Consider the following 26510-nt stretch of genomic DNA (forward strand, 5'->3'; position numbering starts at 1 on the left):
TTTTTTCAAAGTATGATAGGTAATCGTACTTTGATAGGTCCTTTGAGAGAGATTATCTGAACATCCCACAGTTGCTGTTCCATTTGGACAAGAGTTTAGCTAATTCATATGAATTTAGTGGGAAAAGGCTAACTTCAGAACCAGAACTAAAGTGCTTGATACAATAGTGATAATAATGGATATTTGCACGCTGAAATCTGGCAATACATTCTTAAAGGTGAAGTTTTTGTGAATGAGAATTTTCAAATTCTATTCAAATATTTTTCTAAGTTTTACAGTTAGTGGCTCATTTAAAATTGTATTTACTTATGAGACTAAGATTTCATTCTTTAAAAAAAAAAGATTATTTTATTCTGCAACTTCTTTTTTTTTTCTGAGACAGGGTCTCACTCTGTCATCCAGACTGGAGTGCAGTGGTGTGATCATAGTTCACTGCAGCCTGGGAATACAGGCACCTACCACCATGCTCGGCTAATTTTTAAAATTTTTTTGTAGAGACGGGTCTCACTATATTGCCCAGGCTGGTCTGGAACTCCTGGCCTCATGCAGTCCTCCTGCTTCAGCCTCCCAAAGTGCTGGGATTACAGGCATGAGCAACCATGTCTGACCAACTTCCTTTTAAAATAATATTGTTAAACCTGAGATTTTAAGTTTGCTTGAAATGTAAAGGTCATTTTGAACATCCCAGATCTCCATTCCTTTTATTACTTAGAATAATGATGCCATAGAGTCTTGTTTTGTTTCTCATTATATTCTGTTTGAAGAACTGCTGAATAATTAAATGTTTTTTAAAATGTTGAAAATGACAACATACTGAAGTCATTTAAATACTCCATTAAATTAAAATGTTAAATTTTAAAATAATTTAAATGTGTAATTATCTTCGCTTGAATCAATGAGAGATTCACACAGTACCTTTGTATTTGAACATCAGGTCAGTGTTAGTCTTCAACTGAAGTCTAGGATTCTTCCCTTTGTTTTTATAGGTCCTTATGATTTTGGAGGTGTACTTACTAATAGTAACCGGGATATTATTAATGGAGATGCCATCCACAAACGAAATCAGTCCCACAAGGAAATGCACTGGTATGTATTCTGGTGTCTACTCTTATTATAAAAATTATACCTCTGTCTATAAATAGAAAAAATATTAAGTAAAATGGGGAGTTTTTTCTAGTACTAGAATGATTCCCTTAGACTAAGATTTAGGGACAGACCAAAAACACTTATTTGGATTCCAGCAATAATTCAGGCTCTGTCTATCCTAGGAAATTAGAACTTTTGGTTGATATTCGTTGAATAAATATGTTACACCCTGTTTAGTCACTAGGGATATGTCAGTGAACAAAATTGCATTCTAGTTGGAGACAGTAAATATATACATAAATAATATGTCAGGACATTATACATGTAACATCAATACGAACTTTTAAACAAATTTTTTTCTTGAGACGGAGTCTTGCTCTGTCACTCAGGTCAGTCTTGCTTTCCTGGCCTTAAGTGATTCTCCCACCTCAGCTTCCCAAAGTGCTAGGATTACAAGATGTGAGCCACTGTGTTCAGCCCAAACATTTTTTTTTTTTTTTTTTTTTTGAGATGGAGTCTTGCCCTGTCACCCAGGCTGGAGTGCAGTGGCATGATCTCAGCTCACTGCAACCTCTGCCTCCTGGGTTCAAGTGATTCTCCTGCCTCAGCCTCCTGCGTAGCTGGGATTACAGGCACCAGCCATAATGCCCGGCTAATTTTTGTATTTTTAGTAGAGATGGGGTTTTACCATGTTTGTCAGGCTGGTCTTGAACTCCTGACCTTGTGATCCACCTGCCTCGGCCTCCCAAAGTGTTGGGATTACAGGTGTGAGCCACCGTGCCCAGCCACATTTTATTTTATTTTATTTTTTTAATTGAAAAATAATCATTGTAAATATTCCTGGGGTACTTAATGATGTTTCTATATTTGTAATGTATCGTGATCAGATCAGAGTAATTAGCATACTCATCATCTCAAACATCCATTCCTTGTGTTGGGAACATTTAATATCTTTTTTTCTAGCTATTTATAATATAGGCTGATAGCAGTGGCTCACACCTGTAATCCCAACACTTTGGGAGGCCGAGATGGGTGGATCACTTGAGGTCAGGAGTTTGAGACCAGCTTGGCCAACATGAAACCCTGTCTCTACCAAAATACAAAAATTAACCGGTGTGGTGGCTTGCGCCTGTGGTCCTACCTACTCAGGAGGCTGAGGCAGGAGAATCACTTGAACCCATTAGGTCGAGGTTGCAGTGAACCGAGATTGTGCTCCAGTCTGGGTGATAGAGCGAGACTCTGTGTCAAAAAAACAAAAAAGAGAAAATAAAAACTATATAACATATTATTAACTATAGTCATGCTACAGTGGTATAGAACACTAGAACATATTCCTTCTATCTAGATGTAATTTTTTAATCTTTAACAAATCTCTTCCCTATACCTCCGTTTCCCTACCCTTCCCAACCTCTAGTATTGAGTTTTGTTTTTTTTTTTTTAGATGGAATCTTGCTCTCATGCCCAGGCTAGAGTGCAGTGGCACGATCTTGGCTCACTGCAACCTCCATCTCCCAGGCTCAAGTGATTCTCCTACCTCAGCCTCCCAAGTAGCTGGGATTACAGGTGGCCACCACCACGCCTGGCTAATTTTTTAATTTTTCATAGAGATGGGGTTTCGCCATGTTGACCAGTCTGGTCTCGAACTCCTGACCTTAGCCTCGGCCTCCCAAAGTGCTGGAATTACAGGCATGAGCCACTGCGCTGGGCCTGAATTTTTTAATACAAGGTTTTGTTGGTTTAATATAGCACAAATGAATGTTGTTACATGATTACAAATAGAACTTCAGGCCAGGAGCAGTGGCTCATGCCTATGATCCCAACATTTTAGGAGGCTGAGGTAGGAGGATCGCCTGAACCCAGGAGTTTGAGACCATCCTGGGCAACTTAGTGAGACTCTGTCTCTACAAAAACTTTAAGAAAAATTTTTTTAAATGCAAAAAATACAAAAGCAAATAGAATTTCATCTACAAAAGTTCTTTTTCTTTTTCTTTTTTTTTTTTTTTTTTGAGACAGAGTTTTACTCTGCCGCCCAGGCTAGAGTGCAGTGGCACTATCTTGGCTCACTGCAACCTCTGCCTTCCGCGTTCAAGCGATTCTCCTGCCTCAGCCTCCCAAGTAGCTGGGATTACAGTCATGCATCACCACACCCAGCTAATATTTGTATTTTTAGTAGAGATGGGGTTTCACCATGTTGGCCAGTCTGGTCTCGAAATCCTGACCTCAAGTGATACGCCTGCTTTGGCCTCCCAAAGTGCTGGGATTACAGGCGTGAGCCACCGTGCCTGGAGTTCATTCTTTTTCTAAGCATAACAACTTCATTGCTTGGGCTATTATTGGCTCATTGGCTCTAGAATTTTTCTAGCTGAGAGCAATCTGGTTATAAAGAAAACTGGACTGGTCTAAAACTTTGTTTCTAATACATATTGAATATCCCTTATCTGAAATGTGTGGGACCAGAAGTGTTTCGGGTTTTGGATTTTTCCAGATTTTGGAATATTTGTATATAGATAGTAAGGTACCTTAGGGATGGGACCCATGAAATTGACTTATGTTTCATATACAACTCATACACATTGCCTGAAAGTAATTTTATTTTTCCCTTTGAGATCCTGGATAAACTATGTGTTGTGTACCTGCATGACTATGATCCATCATGTGAGGTCAGGTGTGGAATTTTCTACTTGTGGCATCATGTTGGCTCTGAAAACTTTTTGGATTTTGGAGCATTTTTCGTTTTGGATTTTCAGATTAGGAATACTGAACCTGTATGGCATGATCACTTATATGTGGAATCTGAAAAAGTTGCACTCGGAAGCAGAGTGCAACAGTAGTTCTGAGGAGCTGAGGATTGGGGAAAATAGGGAGATGTTGGTTAAAGGGTGCAACCTCTCAGTTGTAAGATAAATATCATTTAAAGTACAGCATGGTGGTGATAATTAAAAATACTATATTGGCTGGGTGCAGTGGCTCAGGCCTGTAATGTCAGCACTTTGGGAGGCCGAAGTGGGCGGATCACTTGAGGTCAGGAGTTCGAAACCAGCCTGGCAACATGGTGAAATCCCATCTCTACTAAAAATACAAAAACTTAGCCGGGTGTGGTGGCATGTGCCTGTAATCCCAGCTACTTGGGAGGCTGAGGCAGGAGAATTGCCTGAACCTGGGAGGCGGAGGTTGCAGTGAGCCGAGATCATACCACTGCACTCCAGTCTGTGTGACAGAGCGAGACTCCATCTCAAAATAAATAAATAAATAAAAATAAAAATACTGTATTGTTGGACCGAGCATGGTGGCTCATTCCCGTAATCTCAGCACTTTGGGAGGCTGAGATGGGAAGATTGCTTGAGTTCAGGAGTTCAAGACCAGCCTTGGCAACATAAGAGGATCTTGTCTCTACTAAAAATTTTAAAAATGAGCCAGGTGTTGAGGTGCACACCCATGGTCCAGCTACTTGGGAGACTGAGGCAGGAGTATCACTTGAGCCTGGGAGATCGAGGCTGCAGTTAGCTATGATCTTGCCACTGTACTCCAGCCTTGGTGACAAAGTGAGACCCCATCTCAAACAACAACAATAACAAAAATTGTTGTTTACTCGAAATTTTCTGAAAGAGTAAAGCTTATGTGTCCTCTCTGCCCACTGCCCCCGGCACCCCCGCCTCCCGCCGCCCACACACACGAAGGGTAACGGTGTGGGAATGGAGGTGTTGATTAATTTGATCGTGGTAATCACTATACATGTATGCATTAACAAGTCATCACATTGTATACCTTGAATATATACAATTTTTATTTGTCAATAAAAGAAAAACTTTTATTTGAAATATAATGAAGTTTGATGATATTGCTCAGTGAAACATTCATAAATTTACATTTACATTAGTATCTATCCACATATGCACATCGTGTACTCAGTCATCAGAAAGAGCACGCACACCAAGATTCTGACCTTACGCATTGGCTCTCACATGCATGTTACTGGATTTCCACCTTTGGGTTCAGTAGCTCTTCTGTGGGCCAGTCAAACTGCATGTTTAACAAGCCCCCGCGTGTTTAACAAGCCCTTGATGCAAATGTTTAGAGGAAACATATGGTAAAAAGTAGCTGGGCACAGTGACTCATGCCCATAATCCTAGCACTTTGGGAAGCTGAGGTGGGCAGATTGCTTGAGCTCAGGAGTTCGAGACCAGCCTGGGCAACATGGAGAAACCCCATCTCTACTAAAAATGGAAAAATTAGCTGGTTGTGTTGGTACATGTCTGCAGTCCCAGCTACTCAAGGAGGCTGAGGTGGGAGGATCACCTGAGCCTGGGACATGGAGGTTGCAGTGAGCTGTGATTGCACAACACCACTGTACTCTAGCCTGGGCCACGGAGCAAGACGGTGTCTTTAAAAAAAAAAAAAAATAGTGATAGTAAAAAGATTTTCCTACTTACTACCTGCAGTATTAAGATGTAGCTTGAAATATTAAAAATCTTTAAAATAGAAATTTTGAAGACTCATTGAAATACAAATCTGGTTTTGTTATTACATCTTGTTTCCAGATGTTCTTACAAGGAGCTTTTAAATATGAAACAGGTACCTGTGTGCCAACTTCTGAGGTTTTCATGCTGTGTGTTTAGTCATCTTTAAATACACAGACTTCACTTTAGCTTAGATATTCCTGAATAACAATTGTCTCTGAACTTTTTTTTTTTTCTCCAAATAGAACTATCTTGGCTATCCTAGTAAATACAGGCTTTTTTTTCCCCTTTGCTTAACTAGTCTTTGTTTTTCTGTCAGTGCTATGATGCAAAGGAGATATGAGCAGACCAAACTGGAGAATAAGATTTCTGAGACGTGGCTGACACAGTTTAACAGTTCTTCATTGTTGTTGTTTTCCCAGCCTTCATCCCGGGGATCTCTATCCTTTCACCAGGAAGCCACTGTTCATCATTGTGGATTCGTCTAATAGTGTTGCGTACAAGGTGAGTTCCATGAGAGCTATTGCACAGGTAGACATTGTGGCACCAACCCAAGGGTACCCACTCTTAATGTGTGCCTTTTTATTTTGCTTTATTTTATTTAATTTTACACAGTTTGTATTTAGTGTTTCTTTTCTTTTGAGGTTGTGCATGCTAGTCAGGATCGGGTGCTATGAATAGAAACAAGAAGAAAACGCATGAATGGACACTCAGTGGAAAATAATAAATCCTCCTGCAGGAAAAAAAAATTCAAGATTTCCAAGATCTCTGGTGGGAGGTTTATTTTTGTTATATAACCCAGAATAATTTTCTTTTATAGAGGTAGAGGTGTAAGGGTGAATTTCTCTAGTGTTCAAACGTTTCCCCTTCTTGTGCTGAGCTGCTGTAGTTTAAGTAAAACTTCTAGCCCATAGTTTTAGTCTTTGAATATTAACATACTGTTTTACATGCACTTGATTTTTTGAAAATTTGTGACAATCACAAAAAAAAGATGGCCCTGAATGCTGAAATAAGTGACAGGGATCTAACTTGAACATCCTTCGTTTTATATTTCACTATTGAAGTGATGATTTTCAGTGATTTTATAAAGAATGCCAGTGGTCAGCTGGGTGCAGTGGCTCACGCCTGTAATCCCAACATTTTGGGAGGCCGAGGCGGGCAGATTACCTGAGGTCAGGAGTTCGAGACCAGCCTAACCAACATGGAGAAACCCCCATCTCTACTAAAAATATAAAATTAGCCTGGCGTGGTGGTGCATGCCTGTAATCCCAGCTACTTGGGAGGCTGAGGCAGGAGACTCACTTGAACCTGGGAGGTGGAGGTTGTGGTGAGCTGAAATCGTACCATTGCTCTCCAGCCTGGGCAACAAGAGCAAAACTCCGTCTCAAAAAAAAAAAAAAAAAAAAAAAAAAAAAAAAAAAAAGTAATGCCAGCAGTGAAACACTTTAAAGGTGGATATTATAATTCAAACTATAGTAATTTACAGGAAAATGAAAGCACAGTCTTTAGAGTCCTTTGTATCTGGTCAAAATGTTTGATTAGTGAAAAATGTGTTCAAAATATTCTGGGTGCACAGATCTGCCACTTCAAACTGTTTCTGTTGTGGGTGTTCATACTGCAGTTAGAGGGAGAAGCAAACTCCTGATAGGTTTCTATCAGGAAACCAATGAAAATGTCTGGTAGCCAAGAGAGCTGACCCCAAGTATACATTTTCCATTTAGTTTTCATGTTTAGTTTTACTTAAACTCTTTATTCCAGGAGCTTCCAATGCACCATACATTTTTCAGCATTTTTCCTCCTACTCATTTTGTTCAGTATTACAACTTCTGATTTTTAGGAAAGTTAGCAGTGTACTTTCTTTTCTTTTCTTTTTTGAGACAGAGTTTCGCTCGTTTCCCAGGTTGGAGTGCAATGGCATGATCTCAGCTCACTGCAACCTCTGCCTCCCAGGTTCAAGCGACTCTCCTGCCTTAGCCTCCCAAGTAGTTGGGATTACAGGCATGCGCCACTATGCCCAGCTAATTTTTAGTATTTTTAGCAGAGATGGGGTTTCTCCATGTTGCTCAGGCTGTTCTCGAACTCCTGACCTCAGATGATCCACCCGCCTTGGCCTCCCAAAGTGTTGGGATTACAGGCGTGTTCCACCGTACCCAGCCAGCAGTGTACTTTCTTAAATTGTATATTTGTTTTGTTTTTGTGGGAAATGGAAGAATGTGAGAGGCTGCTGAATGAAAAGGTTTATTGGCTACCCCAATTAAACTTATAAAGCCAGAGGGGTCCAGGCATTTTGTGTCTTCACAGAATTCAAAAGAAGTACTCTGTCTTTGTCAATGAGAATGAATCTGTTGCAGCAGTTTGGTGATGTGACAGAATGTGTTTTTGCACTGGGTCCAGTGTATTGTTTAACATGATCTAGCATCATTGAGAGTACTTTAGCAATCCATTAGTTTCTCCCAATTTAATTGAGTATTATTGGATACCACTTCTCAGGAATACCATTCATTGTATGTGCCTGCTATTTCCAGAGGACTATTTAGATTTAGGATGAATGTTGGATGCCGACTTTTAAAGACACCATTGTGTATAATTGGAAATGTATTTGCTCAATTAATGCATCATGGCTTAATTTTAGATTTTAATATTGTGATGCACAGGACAGCTGTGGAATAATAGCAAGTCTTTTGTTGTTGTTGTTTGCTTCTGATGGCACAGGCACTGTCACTCCTCTGAAGAAATAAATTGTCCAGAACATACCAATCTTCAGAAATGAAAAGGGAGGCCAGGCGTGCAGTGGCTCATGCCTGTAATCCCAGCACTTTGGGAGGCTGAGGCGGGTGGATCACTTGGGGTCAGGAGTTCAAAACCAGCCTGGCCAACGTGGTGAAATCCCGTCTCTACTGGAAATTAAAAAATTAGCTGGGAGGGGTGGTGTGCACCTGTAGTCCCAGCTACTTGGGAGGCTGAGGCAGGAGAATCGCTTGAACCCGGGAGATGGAGGTTTCAGTGAGCCAAGATCGCGCCATTGCACTCCAGCCTGGGTGACAGAGTGAGATTCTGTCTCAAAAAAAAAAAAAAAAAAAAGAAATGAAAAGAGAACCCCATATGGAGTAGGCAAATCAGATCATGGCACAGACCAATTTTAGTCTTTTTAGAAATTAATATTACTTACTACATTTAATTTAAGCATGTAGTTCTCTTTGGTAGCATATAAAGGTGTCTCATATTTATTTTTCCCACAAAAGCATTTGTAGGCTGGGTGCAGTGTCTCACACCTGTAATCCCAGCACTTTGGGAGGCCAAGGCAAGAGGATCACTTGAACCAGCAGTTTGAGACAAAGCTGGGCAAGATAGCAAGATCCCAAATCTATTTTAAAAATTTAAAAATTAACCAGGCATGTTTTTGTGAGCCTGTAGTCCCAGCTACTTCAGGAAGCTGAGGCAGGAGGATCTCTTGAGCCCAGGAGTTCAAGGATGCATGAGCTGTGATCGTGCCACTGCATTCCAGCCTGAGTGAGAGAGCAACACTGTATCTCTAATAAATTAATTAGATGAAATGAAATTAAGCATTGTAAAGTCTTAAGCTACCACTTTGCAAGTTTTTTTGTTTGTTTTGTTTTTGTTTTTTGTTTTTGAGACAGAGTCTTGCTCTGTCGCCCAGGCTGGAGTACAGTGGCGCAATCTTGGCTCACTGAAACCTCCGCCTCCTGGGTTCAAGCGATTCTCCTGCCTCAGCCTCCCAAGTAGCTGGGACTAGAGGCACACGCCACCACACCTGGCTACTTTTTGTGTTTTTAGTAGAGATGGGGTTTCACCATGTTGGTCAGGCTGGTCTTGAACTCCTGACCTCGTGATCCTCCCACCTCAGCCTCCCGAAGTGCTGGGATTACAGGCATGAGCCACCATGCCCGGCCTGCAAGTTTTTAATGAAAAAAGAGAACTGGGTAACTGATGTATTATTTCTGGAGTATTTTCTTTGCTATATATGTTTTATATAGGTCTGGATGTTTTATGAGTATATAAGTGTTTTGTAAATGTTTCTTCATTTAAACAGTTTCATGTACATTTCTTCATTTAAATATTACTCGTTAATTTTTTTTTTTTTTTTTTTTTTTTTTTTTTGAGATGGAGTTTTGCTCTGTCACCCAGGCTGGAGTGCAGTGGCATGATCTCGGCTCACTGCAACCTCCGCCTCCTGGGTCCAAACGATTCTCCTGCCTCAGCCTCCCGAGTAGCTGGGATTACAGGCATGTGCCACCACGCCTGGCTAATTTTGTATTTTTAGTAGAGATGGGATTTCCCCATGTTGGTCAGGCTGGTCTCGAACTCCCAACCTCAGGTGATCCACCCACCTCGGCCTTCCAAATTTCTGGGATTGCAGGCATGAGCCACTGTGCCTGGCCACTTGTTAATGTTTATGAAGTAACTCATGCATATAGTTTAAAGTTGTATTTCTCAACTATTTCTGTGCATCAGAAACTTTCAGAGCCCTTTTCGAACCACTTGTAGCTGGGTCCCATCCACCTCCTGTGATTCTGATCACTTCACCTGGGGTGGGTCTCAGCTACAGTATTTATGAAGACTAGCTGTATTGTGCTGTCCTGGTGAGAGAACTACTCACTCAGAAATCCCTCTAGATTTGCTACTAAAAACAGCAGTCTCCCACTTTTTGTTGCAACCCCTATTTGCCTCTTCCCAGAGGCCGCTCTTCAAATAGTTTTTGGCTATTTTGTTTTTTAACCACCATTTTTCTTTTTTCTTTTTTCCTTCCTTCTCTCCCCTAACCACTATTTTTCTAAATAATATACTGGCGTTGATAATTCTTGATTCTTCAGTTTTAGCGTTATGTATTAATTTCCCACTATGAAAGAGAAATTTATCTCTCTTTCCTCTTTCTGTCCCCAACTCACATTTCTACCCTTTCCATCATTTTATCCACACTATAGATAATTTTGATAGATAATTTTTTTTGTTTTGTTTTGTTTTAGAGGGAGGCTCGCTGTGTCACCCAGGCTGGAGTGCAATGGTGCGATCTTGGCTCACTGCAACTTCCGCCTCCTGGGTTCAAGCGATTCTCCTGCCTCAGCCTCTCTAGTAGCTGGGATTACAAGCACGTGCCACCACACCTGGCTGATTTTTGTGTTTTTAGTAGAGACGGGGTTTCACCATGTTGCCCAGACTGGTCTTGAACTCCTGACTTGAGGTGATCCGCCTACCTCGGCCTCCCAGAGTGCTAGAATTACAGGCGTGAACCACCGCTCCCAGCCTAGCTTCCAGTATTTCTTTTTTTTTCTTTTTTGAGACAGAGTTTCACTCTTGTTGCCCAGGCTGGAGTGCAATGGCGTGATCTCGGCTCACTGTAACCTCTGCTCCCCAAGTTCAGGCCATTCTCCTGCCTTAGCCTCCTGAGTAGCTCGGATTACAGGTGCACGCCACCACACCTGGCTAATTTTGTATTTTTAGTAGAAACAGGGTTTCTCCATGTTGGTCAGGCTGGTCTCGAACTCTTGAGCTCAGATGATTCACCCACCTTGGCCTCCCAAAGTGCTGGGATTACAGGCGTGAGCCATCGTGCCTGGCCTTTTTTGTGTGTGTGTGAGATGCAGTCTCACTGTCACCCAGACTGGAGTGCAGTGATGTAATCTCAGCTCACTGCAACCTCTGCTCCCCAAGTTCAGGCCATTCTCCTGCCTTAGCCTGCTGAGTAGCTTGGATTACAGGCACGCGCCACCATACCTGGCTAATTTTGTATTTTTAGTAGAAACGGGGTTTCTCCATGTTGGTCGGGCTGGTCTCAAACTCCTGACCTCAGATGATTTACCCACCTTGGCCTTCCAAAGTGCTGGAATTACAGGCATGAGCCATCGTGCCTGGACTTTTTTATTTTTATTTTTTTGAGATGCAGTCTCACTCTTGTCACCCAGGCTGGAGTGCAGTGATGTGATATCGGCTCACTGCAACCTCTGCCTCTCAGGTTCAAGTGATTCTCCTCTCTCAACCTCCTGAGTAGCTGGGATTACAGGCGCACACCACCACGCCTGGCTAATTTTTTGTATTTTTAGTAGAGGTTGGGTTTCACCATGTTGGCCAGGTTGGTCTTGAATGCCTGTCTGGGCCTCCCAAAGTGCTAGGGTTACAGACGTGAGCCACCACGCTCAGCCTGAGCCATGGCGCCGAGCCCAATATTTCTTAAGAAGCATGAAGCATTCTAATTCTGTTTTCTTTTTTATGCAACACATTTTCAGTGTCTGGAAACGTATAGAATCTTCTCTTTCTTCTTAGTGATTTTTCAGTTTCTCAATATCGTTTCCTGGTTTGAGTTTACTTTTTTTTTTTTTTAAGATGGAGTTTTCGCTCTTGTCAACCAGGCTGGAGTGCAGTGGCACGATCTTGGCTGTCTGCAACATCCACCACCCAGGTTCAGGAGATTCTCCTGCCTCAGCCTCCCGAGTAGCTGGGATTACAGGCATGCGCTACCACACCCGGCTAATTTTGTATTTTTTAGTAGAGATGGGGTGTCACCATCTTGGCCAGGCTGTTCTCGAACTCCTGACCTCGTGATCCACCCGCCTCAGCCTCCCAAAGTTCTGGGATTACAGGCGTGAGCCACTGTGCCTGGCTGGTCTGGATTTACTTTTAACTATGGTGCTTAACATGTACTTGGTGAATTATTTCAGTCTGGAAACTGCTTATTTTCTAGAGTTAGTCCATTGATTTTTCTCTCTGCATTTTCTTTTTTCCTGTTCTGTCTTTTAAGAACTTTTTTCGTTATTGCACATTCTGGTCTGGTTGTCTTTTATTTGTTTGTCTGTCCTTTGCTCTTTAATACATTTTTTCTTTAGGAAATCCCCTCATCTTTATCTTCTAAGCCTTTTATTGAGATTTTTCATTTGTCTATTTTCCTTTCATATATATAGAAATAGATGCATGTGTGTTTATGTAACACATACATACATATGCACATATATATATAATTATTTTGGGTTTTTTTAAATCATGGTTGAAATATATCACTTTCCTTTGAGAATATCAGTGATCATTTAAAATTTCTCCCTGCCTCGTATCTGCTTCCTCTTTCTTCATTTGTTTCTGCTTGTTTTTGCCTCTGTCTTTCTCATCAGAGACTTTCCTGAGAGTATCATAATCCCTGCTTGTTTGCTCATACTTAAGATTGGAGCCTAGCAAACTGATCAGAAGCTCTGAGGGGTGATTCCAACTGAGCTCTGGGACTGGTTCCAACTGAGCTGGACCTTATAGTTGAGTAATCCCTAATGCCAGTATCTTTAGGTCTTCCTTCATGGCCTGGTCATGTATATCAGAGAAGATGCAACTATTCCACCTGGAATATAAAGGTCTAGTGACCAGCATGATGCCATGTTTTCCCTGAAGCGTGTGTGTATGTGTGTGCATGTGTGTAGGTGTTGTGTGTGTGTGTGTGTTTATAGATACATATATCCTTACCTAGTGCCTCACACTTAAAAGAGTGTTTGTTTTTTGAGAAGAAGTCTTGCTCTGTTACCCAGGCTCTAGTGCAGTGGCATGATCTTGGCTCACTACAACCTCTGCCTCCCGGGTTCAAGCGATGCTCCTGCCTTAGCCTCCCAAGTAGCTAGGACTACAGGTGTGTGCCACCACACCCGGCTAATTTTTGTATTTTTTAGTAGAGACAAGGTTTCCCCATGTTGGCCAGGCTGGTCTCAAATTCCCGACCTCAAGTGATCCACTCAGCTCGGCCTCCCAAAGTGTTGGGATTACAGGTGTGAGCCACCATGCCCGGCCAAAAGAGTCTTAATCAGTGCATGTTGAATGATGAAATGAGGGAGCTATTGTCCTTATTTTGTACTTGAGGAAACTTTGCCTCTGAGGTTCAGGATCTTGTCTAATATTTCCAACACCAGTCTTTCTCATTGCAGTGCCCATGCTCTTTCCCACATAGGGAAAGAGTAGCTTTTCAGGCTTGTCTGAGCCTCATGTTAGAGGAATACTGTGATTGAAATACCAAGATTTGTGTAACAAGTATGGCCCATATTTTGGCTCTTAGATTGCCAGTAGGGGTAAACTAAGCAAGTTGATTGGCCTTGTCTGTGGTAATGTAGTATTTAGTAGGAGTTTAAAATAATAATAATAAAAAAAAAGCCATCCAGGTGCAGTGGCTTACACTTGTAATCCCAGCACTTTGGGAGGCCGAGGCAGGCGGATCACAAGGTCAGGAGTTTGAAACCAGCCTGACCAACATGGTGAAACCCCATCTCTACTAAAAATACAAAAATTAGCTAGGCATGGTGGCACATGCCTGTAATCCCAGCTATTCAGGAGGCTGAGGCAGGAGAATCTCTTGAACCCGGGAGGCAGTGAGCCGAGATCGCACCACTGCACTCCAGCCTGGGCGACAGAGCGAGACTCCATCTCAAAAAAAAGGCCCTCAGTCATTTTGGGCAATACTTCTTTTTCTTTTTTCCCCTGGAAGAAGAAAATCCTTTTGCACATTTAAGTATTTATGACAGAGCTAGCTGGATCCCTGCCTGTGAAAATGACTTACAGATTTGTCAAAACAGGAGTATTTATCTAAACAGCCTCATCCTAAAGTATTTGACTGATGTCTACAGCAATCAGTTTCTTAAGGCATTCACAACAGGATTCAGTTATATAAGAGCTCTTCTGCCAGTCAGCCTCACTCTCATTCCATTTCTCTCTTGCTGCTTTGAAAGACCTTTTTGTTTTTGCTGTCCTGCAGTTATATGGTGATATATCTAGGTTTGGCTTAAATCTATTGGGATTTGTTGGACTTCCTGAGGTGGTAGGTTGGAGTTTTTTGTTACTGCTGGGAAATTCTCATTTTCTCTTCACATATCGATGGTATCTAAGCTTCTCTCTCCTCACCTTATGGAGCTCCAATTAAATATGTGTATTAGACATTCACACTGTGTCCTCCACATTTCTTAACCTCTCTTCTGTCTGTATTTTCCATCATTTTGTTTCTTTGGTTGAGATTTTTATAGTTTCTTCTGATCTAGCTCTTAGTTCAAAAATTTTCTCTTCAGCTGTGTGTAACTTGCTCTCAAACCCATCTATTGAGTTTTTTGTTGGTTATGGTATTTTTCATGTTGATAAATTATATGTCATTCTTTTTTAAGTATTCCATTGCCCTTTTCTATTTTATTTTATTTTTGAGACGGAGTCTGATCTGTTGCCCAGGCTGGAGTGCAGTGGCGTGATCTCGGCTCACTGCAATCTCTGCCTCCCGGGTTCAAACGATTCTCCTGCTTCAGCCTCCCAAGTAGCTGGGACTGCAGGTGCCCGCCACCACACCCAGCTAATTTTTTGTATTTTTAGTAGAGATGGGGTTTCACCATGTTAGCCAGGATGGTCTCTATCTCCTGACGTCGTGATCTGCCTGCCTTGGCCTCCCAAAGTACTGGGATTACAGGCATGAGCCACTGTGCCCGGCCACTCCATTGCCCTTTTTATAGTTTCTTATTTTCAAGTTTATTTCTTATTTCTTCAAACTTAATAAGCATACTTATTATTTGTTGTCTGTGTGATATTTTCTATAATCATATATGAAATTGGAATTTCTTTTTTTTTTTTTTTTTATTGAGACGGAGTTTCACTCTTGTTGCCCAGGCTGGAGTGCAATGGTGCGATCTCACCTCACTGCAACCTCCGCCTCCCCGGTTCAAGCAATTCTCCTCAGCCTCCCAAGTAGCTAGGATTACAGGCATGTGCCACCACACCTGGCTAATTTTGTATTTTTAGTAGAGACGGGGTTTCTCCATGTTGGTCAGGGTGGCCTCAAACTCCCAACCTTGGGTGATCTGCCCGCCTCTGCCTCCCAAAGTTCTGGGATTACAGGTGTGAGCCACCGTGCCCAGCTGAAATTGGATTTTCTATATGAAATCTGATGTTGCTGTTTGAGACATCCTTTGCTGTTTTTGTGCCCCTGTATGCTTGATTATTTTTGACTATGTTTCTTCTTCTTCTTCTTAAAAATTACTTGTATGAAGTTCATAGAGCCCTAGGATGAGGATACCTTTATTCAGAGAGGGTCTGCATTTGCTTATGCCAGACACCCAGAGGCACTACCAGTTTGGGATCACGTAGTTGATAGAAATCTGGGCTGCAAATATGCAGGAGGGCTGACTTACACTGACAACCCTCAGGAACTAATTTTTGTTTTCTTTTGTTTTCTGCTCAGCATCAAGAAAAAGTGTTTTGCAGTCCCATGTGGAGTGATCATGGAAGGGAGAGGAAGTGTCAAGTTTGGTTTTGGTTAATCCTTATACTGACAGTATAGCCCTTTAGGATTCCAGGTTAAAGGGTGTAGCCTTTTAGGATTCCAATTTAAAGGCTATAGCCCTGAGGATTCCAGTTTAATGCAGGGCGAGTTTTCTATTAGATTCCCATCTTGGACAGATGCTGAGCTGTGACATTTGTCCCCTTTTCCAGATGAGATCTTCAAAACCCAAATTCAAGTTGCTAGATTGATTCAGGGCAAGAGTTCTGGAATCTGCATATGCTTTCAGTCTCCTCTACAGATTTTTCTGTATCTCTCTGCCCTTTTATCAGTGAAGTGCCCTTGAGTTCAGTCCTTGTTCTTTTCCACCTACAGCTGACTTCCTGATGTTCTTAGCTGATTTTATGGCTTTGCTGTTTCTGTGTTGACAACCTCCAAGCCAGACCTCTCTCTCAAACTCAACTTGAATATTATCTACCTACTCCATATCTTTAGTTATAATTTAGTTGGTAGAGTTTGCAAACTGAACATGCCCAAGACGGAATTCCTAGGCTCTTCCATATACAGCTTTCCCCATTTTAGTTCATGGCTACTATGCTATTATAGTTGCCCCGGCCATAATCCTTGATTTCGTACTTGACTACTCCTCCCCTCACATCCAACATCCATTTTAGGAAATCCTGTTGACTCGAACTAATATGTATATCCAAGATCCTATTACCTCCTCTGCCTCATCCTGGCTCATACCACCATCATCATTCACCTGAATTACTGCAGTAGCCTTCTAATGAGTCTTCCTCCTTCCTCGCTCTCCTGTAAGTGTGCCTATAAGACAGATATGCCACCTTTCTACTCAAAATCACCAATGGCCTGTCATCTCACTCAGAAGAAAGGCTTTATTTTTTCTGCTTACATATACCCTTCCCTCCCCAGTCTTCCAAAAACATCTCTGATCTTCTCTCTTCCCTGGCCCCTGATTGCTCAGTTCTCTTCAGCCACACTGACCCCCTTGCTGTTCCTGAAACATATCAGGCAGTCATCTGCCCTAGATCTTTACATTCTTTTCCCTCTGCCTTGAATGCTCTTCCAAAGATACCTACATTATTCTTTAGGTGTTTGAGCAAATAAAGCCTTTTAAAAGGTCTTCCCTAATTGTCCTACTTAAAATTATATGCCTCCCCAGTACTCCTCATCCACCTTTCTTTTTCTTAATAATCATAACAGTTAACTTTTCTGTAGTGACTAGCAATATGCACTGTTCTAAGCATTTTATGTGTATACATTTAATTCCTGCACAACACAGTGTGTTGCTTTTATTGTTCCCATTTTACTGATAAGAAAACCAAGGCACAGATAAAGGTTAAGTAATTTGCCCAAGATCACACAGATAGTGGGTAGCCAAGTTGGAATGTAAAACAATGGACTGTAAAACCTGTGCTATTAACTATGTGCTGTGCTTCCATATGTAGCACTTGTCACCTTCTGTGATATTATATAACTTATTTATTTAGTTGGTTAGTTTACTGTGGGTCACAATCTACCATTTCTCCATCCCCCATCCAACTCAGCTCTAGGCCGGGCACGGTGGCTCACGCCTGTAATCCCAGCACTTTGGGAGGCTGAGGTGGGTGGATTGCCTGAGGTCAGGAGTTCGAGACCAGCCTTGCCAACATGGTGAAACCCTGTCTCTACTAAAAATACAAAGATTAGCCGGGTGTGGTGGCACATGCCTGTAATCCCAGCTAGTAGGGAGGCTGAGGCAGGGAGAGTTGCTTGAACCCGGGAGGTGGTGGTTGCAGTGAGCTGAGATCGCCACTGCACTCCAGCCTGGGCAACAGAGTGAGACATCATCTCAAAAAATAAAAATAAAAATAAAAAAATACTTACATAAATGTCAGCTCCAGAAGATAGAGTTTTTTCTGTTTTGTTTACTGTTGTATCTCTAGCACCTGTAGCAGTGTCTAGTCCTTAGGTCCATGAGTTATTTGTTGAAGAAGAGAAGAAGAGATCTTTAAAAAGAACATTATGTACTGTTTTAAGTGAATGCCTTTTTTTTTTTTTTTTTTTAAGAGACAGGTTTTCATTCTGTCACCCAGGCTGGAGTGCATGGAGTGCAGTGGTACAGTCATAGCTCACTGCAGCCTCATACTCCTGGGCTCAAGAGATCCTCCTACGTCAGCCTCCCGAGTACTAGGACTACAGAAACATGCCACCACACCTGGCTAATTTTTAAATTTTGTGTAGAGATAGGGTCTTGCTATGTTCTCCAGGCTGATCTTGAGCTCCCTGCTGTAAGCGATTCTCCCACCTTGGTCTTCCAAAGTGCTGGGATTATGAGCCACCACACCCAGCTAGTGAATGTATTTTAAACCCCAGTTAAAGAAATAATTTCCTAGGCAAAAGATTGAATGGCTATATGAAAGAAATCAGAAAAGCCCCATCACTGGCTAGAAATGTAGGAAAGTTATCAAAATTATTTCCTTTTCCCCACAAGAAAGGCTTCTAGCCCTTCTGGGTTTACCAATAATTTTTTTTTTTTTTTTTTTTTTTTTTTTTGAGACAGAGTCGCACTCTGTTGCCCAGGCTGGGATGCAGTGACATGTTCTCAGCTCACTGCAACCTCTGCCTCCCGGGTTCAAGTGAGTCTCCTGCCTCAGCCTCCCAAATAACTGGGATTACAGGTGCATGTTACCATGCCCTGCTAATTTTTTTATTTTTTAATTTTTAGTAGAGATGGGGTTTCACCATGTTGGCCAGGCTGGTCTCGAACTCCTGACCTCAGATGAACCACCCCCCTCGGCCTCCCAAAATGCTGCGATTACAGGCGTGAGCCACCGTGCCCAGCCCAATAATACTTTGAAACCTTTAGAGTCAGATATACAATTTAGGGCAATGAAAAAGGTCAGAACTATCCAATTCATTCTGTAGCAATTAGGCCACAAAATACTTGTATGGCTTTGATCATGTCTTTGATCTTTTCTGAGCTGCTTTTTCCTTCTCAAATAAGTTGTGAATGCTGATCTCACAGGATTGTCGTGATTGCAGATTAAGATCTATGAAGCCTAGCATAGTTTCTGGAAAATAGCACTCAGTAAATGATAGGAATTATTATGATAATGATACTGTTTCCAGACAAAATTAGCACACATGAAAGAAAACTTTACCCCAAAGTAGTTTATCAATATAGAATAGAAGAATTTAAATAAAATACTAGCCAATAGGCTATTAATAGAATCATCTATCAAAAGAGTTTATCTGAATCATGCATGAAGATTAGGTATAGGAAAATCAGGCCAGGTGCAGTGTCTCACGTCTGTAATCCCAGCACTTTGGGAGCATAAGGCACGAGGATTGCTAGAGGCCAAGAGTTCAAGACTAGCCTGAGCAATATAGCAAGACCCCATCTATAAAATAAAAAACTAGCTGAGTGTGGTGCCACGTCTGTGCAGTGCTAGCTACTTAGGAGGCTGGGGCAGGAGGATTGCTTGAGTTCAGAAGATAAAGACTGCGGTGAGCTATGATCACACCACTGTACTCCTGCCTGGGTTACAGAGCAAGACCTTGACTAAAAAAAAAAAAAATTTAATACTATAAACTATGTTGATAGGATAAATAAGACAATCACATGCTTTCGTTAACAGTCATTTAGTAAAATCTAATAACACTCATCACGTGTTCTTAACTAAAGCACTGAACCTATGATGAAGAGCTTCTTTATTAAATAGCCAACGTTGTACTTAGAGAAACACTAAAAGTATGTTCAATTAAAACAAGAAAAAGAGAATGCCTGTTACTATCATTATGATACAGTATTACTTTTGTCCCAACTAGAAATTCGTAACATTCCCCAAATAAAACAATAACAAAAGTTGTTCGGATTAGTAAAAGAGGACACAAAACAGTAAATATTGGAAAGAATGAGATGAAAACCACTAGTTGCAGATGGTATGATTTTATATTTGGAAAATCAAGAGGAATCACAGAAAAGCTACTAATATGAATATAAATTCATCAAAGTGGTTAGATATAGGACAAACATACAAAATTCAATAGCAACTTTATATATGAGCTATGTCTGGTAAAAATTTATTCATTTGTATATATTTGCTATAATTTTTCTTAAACTTAATAGCTTTGAATCGTACACTTCATCTGTGTGGGCAGTTATGAGATATTCTGCAAAAACTTGCAAATAAAGATTATAAGATTATCCTGTGGGAGTTAAACTATAACATTAATTAATGAATAGATCAGAACAGAGTAAAGCCACATGTAAAGCACCTTAAAGAAACTATTTCTCAGGCCTAAAATTTAATTATAATCTGATAGAAGGTATTCATGTATTTGTGTCAGAGGTCTCCAAGATGATTCCCAGGTTCAGTGATTTCCTAGGAAGATTCACAGGACTTGGCATATAGTCGTACTCACTGCTAAGATTTAGTACAGTAAAAGGATACAGAGCAAAACCAGCAAAAGAAAAAGATAAGTGGGGTGAGTTTGGAGAAAACCAAGTACAAACTTCCAGGGGCCCTCTTCCAGCGGAGTCACACAGGATACACTTAATTACCCAACCAACAAGTTGTGACAACATGGATTAAATATTATCTACCAGCAAAGCTCATTAGGAACTCAGCAACCAGGGTTTTTATTGGGAACTGGTCTTGTGGGCACTCTCTGCCTGGCTCTTAACAAAATGCTACACTCCCAGAAGGAAAGCAGGTGTTCAGTATAAACCATCTTGTTTGCACATTCTAGGGACAGCGAGCCACTCTTTATCAGTTCTGCTAATGGTAGGAATTTTCACCAAAACTAAGTTCCCAGAAGCCAGCCAGGGGCCAACCCAATAAGCAAAACTTTCGAAGGATGGCAGTCTGGCTTGCTATGCTAACTCTTCTCTGCACAGTATTATTGGCGGGGGGGGGGGGGGAAGTCAGGAGAGAAGTTGGTTAGCAAGGAGTGCAAAGAAAAAGGAGACCTTTAGAAATAAATAATAGCAATGTCCATTTTAGCACTATCTAAGAGGAAAAGCAACATGGCTAAGATCCCTAAAGCCATCTTTAGGGATCTGTAGTGCAGAAAATGCCTCAATCTGCCTTATCAAAAGAACCATTCAATTTACTCCCTGTGTTTGGATTACAAAATATTTCTAATATATCTGAATTACTTGCTTAATTTTTTTTTTTTTTTTTTTTTTTTTTTGAGATGGAGTCTTGCTCTGTCACCCAGGCTGGAGTGCAGTGGTCCGATCTCGGCTCACTACAACCTCTGCCTCCCAGGTTCATGCCATTCTCCTGCCTCAGCCTCCCTAGTAGCTGGGACTACAGGCACCTGCCACCACGCCCAGCTAATTTTTTTGTATTTTTAGTAGAGATGGGGTTTCACCGTGTTAGCCAGGATGGTCTCAATCACCCGACCTCGTGATCCGCCCGCCTCGGCCTCCCAGAGTGCTGGGATTACAGGCGTGAGCCACCGCGCCCAGCCTATTTGCTTAATATTTTTAGTACTGGTATTACATTCACAAAGTCACAGAATCAAAAATTTCAAGAAGTCATATTGTGAAATCTCTTCCTCCCGCCTAGTCCCAATGCACTAAATTCCTATCTCTCCCTATAGATAATCACTGTTACCTGTTTCTTATCCTTTTAGAAAAAAAGTTGTAAATGGATATACAAACTAAAACAAATAGTCTTTTTTTAATTTTTTTTTTTGAGATGGAGTCTTAATCTGTTGCCCAGGCTAGGGTACAGTGACATGATCTTGGCTCACTGCAACCTCCGCCTCCTGGGTTCTAGCAATTCTCCTGCCTCAGCCTACCTAGTAGCTGGGATTACAAGCACACGCCACCATGCCCGGCTAATTTTTGTATTTTTAGTAGAGATGGGCTTTCACGATGTTGGTCAGGTTGGTCTCAAATTCCTGACTCAAGTGATCTGCCTGCCCTTGGCCTCTCAAAGTGCTGGGATTACAGGCATGAGACACACCATGCCCAGCCAAGAAATAGTCTTTAGTTTTCTTAGTTATATAAATAGTAGTAACATCTTATACCACATTGCACCATATCTTTTTTCATTTAATAAGAAGTATTGAGGCTGGGCATGGTAGCTCACACTTGTAATCCCAGCACTTTGGGAGGCTGAGGCAGGCAGATCACTTGAGGTCAGGAGTTCAAGACCAGCCTGGTCAACATGGCGAAACCCCGTCTCTACTAAAAACACAAAAATTAGCCAGGCACAGTGGCATTCTCCTGTAATCCCAGCTACTCAGGAGGCTGAGGCACAAGAATCACTTGAACCTGGGCAGCGGAGGTTACAGTGAGCTGAGAGGTGGAGGTTGCACTCCAGCCTGGGCGACAGAGCAAAACTGTTTCAAAAAAAAAGAAAAAAAGTATTGGTGACCCTTCATACCTGTTCATAAAGAACTTCTTTGTTCTTTTTTATAGCTGTTTATTATTCCATTGTATTATTGTAGCATAATTTATTGTACCAATCCTGTATTTCTGGTCATTTGGTTGTGTTATTTCCATTCCTTCACTATCACTAACAAGGCTTCAAGGAATAATTTAATCCTTATGTTATTTTATTGGTTGCATAGTGTATCTATAGGGAAAATTTCTAGTTTGGGAATTTCTGTGTTAATATGCATTTGAGTGTAATAGATGCTGCCAAGTTAAATTGTCTTCTAAAGTGTTTATATCAATTTATACTATTACCTACATATGAGTATTTCCCCACATTCTTGCCAACAGTGTATATTCTCAAACTTTTAGAAATTTTGCTAAACTGATAGGGTAAAAATGGAATTTTGAGATGGAGTCTCGCTCTGTCATCCAGGCTGGCGTGCAGTGGTGCGATCTTGGCTCCCTGCAGCCTCCGCTTCCCGGGTTCAAGTGACTCTCCTGCCTCAGCTTCCCGAGTAGCTGGAATTACAGGCATGCGCTACCACGCCCAGCTAATTTTTGTATTTTTAGTGGAAACGGGGTTTCATTATGTTGGCCAGGCTGGTCTCCACTCCTGACCTCAGGTGATCTGCCCACCTCTGCCTCCCAAAGTGCTGGGATTACAGGTGTGAGCCAACGCGCCTGGCTGAGAGGCTCTTTCAATATTATGAGATTAATCCTTTGTAATGTGAGTTCCAGATATTTTCTTCAGTTCATTATTTGACTTTTGATTTTGTTTATGCTATATTTTACCATTCATAAGCTTTTGATTTTTATGTAACTAGGTTTATCAATCATAGTTAATCATAACAGGAGAGTCTAGGTAAAAAAAATAATTATTTTTTTTCACCACTTTTATTATTTAATTTTTTACATTTACATCTTTGATATATTTGGAATTTGTCCTAGTGTGTGGTATGAAGTATGGAACCAACTTTCTTTTAGATGGCTATTCAGTTTTTCCAGCCAATCTGAGGTGTCATTATTATGTGTACATAAGTCCTAAATGTTTTGGAGTCTAATTCTGGACTTTTCATTCTGTTCCATTGGTTTCCTGCCTACTCTTGTACCAGCACCACTTTAATTACTGAAGTTTTTCTTTTGTTATGTTTTGTTTTGTTTTGTTTTTTGTTTTGTTTTTGTCTCGCTCTGTTGCGCAGGGTGGAGTGCAGTGGCACAATCAGAGCTCATTGTAGCCTTGACCTCCCTGGTGCAAGTGATCCTACCACCTCAGCCTCCCAAGCAGCTGGGACTGCAAGCATGTACCACCACATTTGGCTAATTTTTCTATTCTTTGTAGAGTCGGGGTCTCACTATTTTGCCCAGGCTGGTCTCAAACTCCTGGGCTCAAGTGATTCTCCCACCTCCCAAAGAGCTGGGATTACAGTCGTGAGCCACTGTGCCGGGCCTCACTGAGGTGTAAAGTATGTTTCAATATCTGATGAGTCTAGTTCCCCCTCTGCTCTTTTTCAGAGTTCTCTTGGGGAATCCAGTTTTTCCATATGAACTTTAGAATTACTTTTTTCAGTTGTAGGAAAAAAAGTCTGTGGTTATTTTTATTGAGGTTGGTTTAAATTTTAATAAGTTAGTGTAATGACATTTTAGAATTGTTTTATCTCTCCAAGAACATAGTATGTTTTGGCTGGGCGTGCTGGCTCATGCCTGTAATCCCAGCACTTTGGGAGGCCGAGGTGGGTGGATCGCTTGAGCTCATGAATTTAAGACCAGCCTGGGCAACATGGCAAAATCCCGTCTCTACTAAAAATATAAAAATTAGCCAAGTGTGGTGGCATGCACCTGTAGTCCTAGCTACTGGGGAGGCTGAGGCAGGAGAATCGCTTGAACCAGGGAGACGGAGGTTTCAGTGAACCGAGATCGTGCCATTGCACTCCAGCCTGGGCAACAAGAGCAAGACTCAAAAAAAAAAAGAACATGGTATGTCTTTACATTTGTTCAAGTCTTCATTCAAGAGTATTTTAAAAAATGTTTTTGTTGTTTGATTTTTTATTTCTTTTTAAGTTTACTCCTAGGAGTTTTATTTTTCTTGTTGCTTTACCACACAGCTTATGATTTTACTTCCCTTGTAGATATACCTTCAGGGAAAGGATATGATTAATTATGTAGAGTACTTTAGTTTGAGTGTCAGCTTGTTACTGTAAATCACAGATTGACATTCTGGTCTTTTATGTCATTCCATGAGAGCAGTTATTATGACCCACAATAAGAGATGACTCCAGGAATCAGGTTTTGGAGCTGAAAGCCAGATCCTAGATCTTGGAAAGTTCACCTTTATATATATAAGTGTGTGTTGCTCGATGGAGTGGCCTCTTGGTATACAGCCAGATGACTTCTCCGTGCAAAACTACAATCATGTTTATGCCTTGTGTTTAAAAAATCAGTAGTTCACTCAGTAAACTATTTCAATTGAGAGCCTTTAAGAAAGCCTATTATGCATGGTACTTATATATGAATGGCAGTCTCCTTAGCTGTTGCTGATGTTTCTGCATCTATTTATGAGTTTAAGGGCCCAATCTATACACTAAAAATATGCTTTGGAAAATTACTAAGTAACTATCTTTGGTCAAATCTTTAATGCAAGTTTTAAATTGTTATATATTACAGAATTTCACAAACTTGTTTGGACAGCCACTAGTCTGCTTGCTTTCTCCTACAGCATATCCAAAAGCTTTACAAGGTATGTACCCTCATTGCCTGGTATAGCCATAGGTTGCAAATAAACACTATCTATATTATGAATAGTACTGATCTTTGTTTTTTCCTCCCATAATGATCGCGTGTGGATTTATGGTGTTTAATATGGCAGGTGTCGCTCTGAAATATACCCAGAAGCCTTGCCAACAACCAGGATCCCTTAATGTGCTACCATTAGGCCTTGAAATAATTCATCCCTGAGAAAGAAGTGGTTTTGTTCCTTGCTGATGGGGAACTCATGATTTGTAAATTTTAAAATTTGTTTTATAGGTGTTTGTTTTGATTTGCTGGTCATATCTATATAGCATGGTTTTCCTATATCTTTGCAGGCATGTTTTAAAAGATCCAAGGCATCTTTTAAGACTATAAGATTGCTGGTCTAGGAAACTTCTCAGTCTATGCCACAGAGTTAGGATAACCTAACTGGCACAACTTAAAGTGTTTCTTTTATTCACATTTTTACCTTGTTGTGATTTAAAAATAAAAGAACCTCTTCTAAGTCTGCCAGAGAGACAGATTAGTGTTTTGGCCATTTCTTCAATGGCTGAGAATCAAAAGACTTTTTGTCCTTAATAATTTGTCTTTAATTAGTGACACATAAAATCTAATTCTAACTCCCAGTCATTTAGTAGGTAAAATACTTAACAACCTTAACACTGTTTTAGCAGTACTTGTCACTGTTTCACTATCTCCCTAACTGTGAATAGTGCTGATGTCTCTCTGTGGGAGATGGCATTTTACTGCTACTTCCCAGCCAGAAGTCCTGTCTGCTGACATAGTTTGACACAGGAAGTGATGGTCAGCATTTGAATGCCTGAGAGAAGCTGGAGGCTTTCACCGTTGTTTTAAGGTAAGTTCTGCTGTTTAACAGGGAAAAACATGTAGAAATATTAACTTCATGTATCCAAAAGTAAAATTACTAAGGGATAGAACTTACCTTCAAACAACGGTAAAATTCTCCTGCTTTGAAGATTTTGTTATCCTGTTTCTTATCATTTCTGGAGGAATGTAATCTCTTTCAGTTACTGAGCAGTACTTTTTGCTATCAATCTGTCCTATCATTATGTAGTTTTATTTAAATTTACATGGTCAAATAGGTTAATACCAAGATTATTCGGTCTGAAAGACTTCATTGTATAGAGGAGAAAAACAGACTTTGGAGGCAAACTGACTGAATTTGAATCCCGACTCAGCCACTTACTTGCTGTGTGACCTTGGGAAATTATTCAGCCATTCTATGCCTCAGTTTCTTCATCTATCAAATGGAAATAATAATAGTATCTACCTCATAGAATAATGCTGGGTATGTAGTAACTACTCAATATGTGCTCTCATTATTATTATTATGCTTAGTTGTAATACATGTCCTTCACACATTTTATCCGGTTTCCTATCTTCATGCTACAAAGCTTAGACCTCTAACACCTTAAATTAATTGTTCAATTACAAAAGCAGATTCAAAATTCTTCTGTGAGAAATGTTTTGGATTTATCCATAGGCATTATTGCTACTCACCTCTGCAAAAGGGGAGAGCCTTCCATGTGGGTGCAAAACTAGCTGATCAGTAAGCACTTCTGAGATCTAAAGC

General features: G+C 40.8%; 1 protein-coding gene across 10 annotated transcripts in view; it reads left to right on the top strand.

Moving 5' to 3' along the window:
• SCAI (suppressor of cancer cell invasion) overlaps positions 1-26510 on the top strand; it is a 201378-nt gene that overhangs the window by 143011 nt on the left and 31857 nt on the right. For 8 of the 10 annotated variants that reach the window (XR_004664338.3, XR_004664339.3, XM_055117612.2 and 5 more), the window contains 3 exons: positions 987-1086; positions 5966-6047; positions 24833-24905. Coding sequence is in view for 6 of the 10 variants with exons in the window: in XM_055117612.2 (XP_054973587.1) it covers positions 987-1086; positions 5966-6047; positions 24833-24905 (255 nt within the window). In the remaining 4 variants the exon portion in view is untranslated. Of the gene's footprint in view, positions 1-986; positions 1087-5965; positions 6048-24832; positions 24906-25629; positions 25773-26510 lie in introns of all 10 variants that reach the window. The other 2 variants (XR_010109088.1, XR_004664336.3) reach the window with 1 other exon arrangement.

Source organism: Pan paniscus, chromosome 11 (assembly GCF_029289425.2).
Source record: "Pan paniscus chromosome 11, NHGRI_mPanPan1-v2.0_pri, whole genome shotgun sequence".
Taxonomy (NCBI): Eukaryota; Metazoa; Chordata; class Mammalia; order Primates; family Hominidae; genus Pan; species Pan paniscus.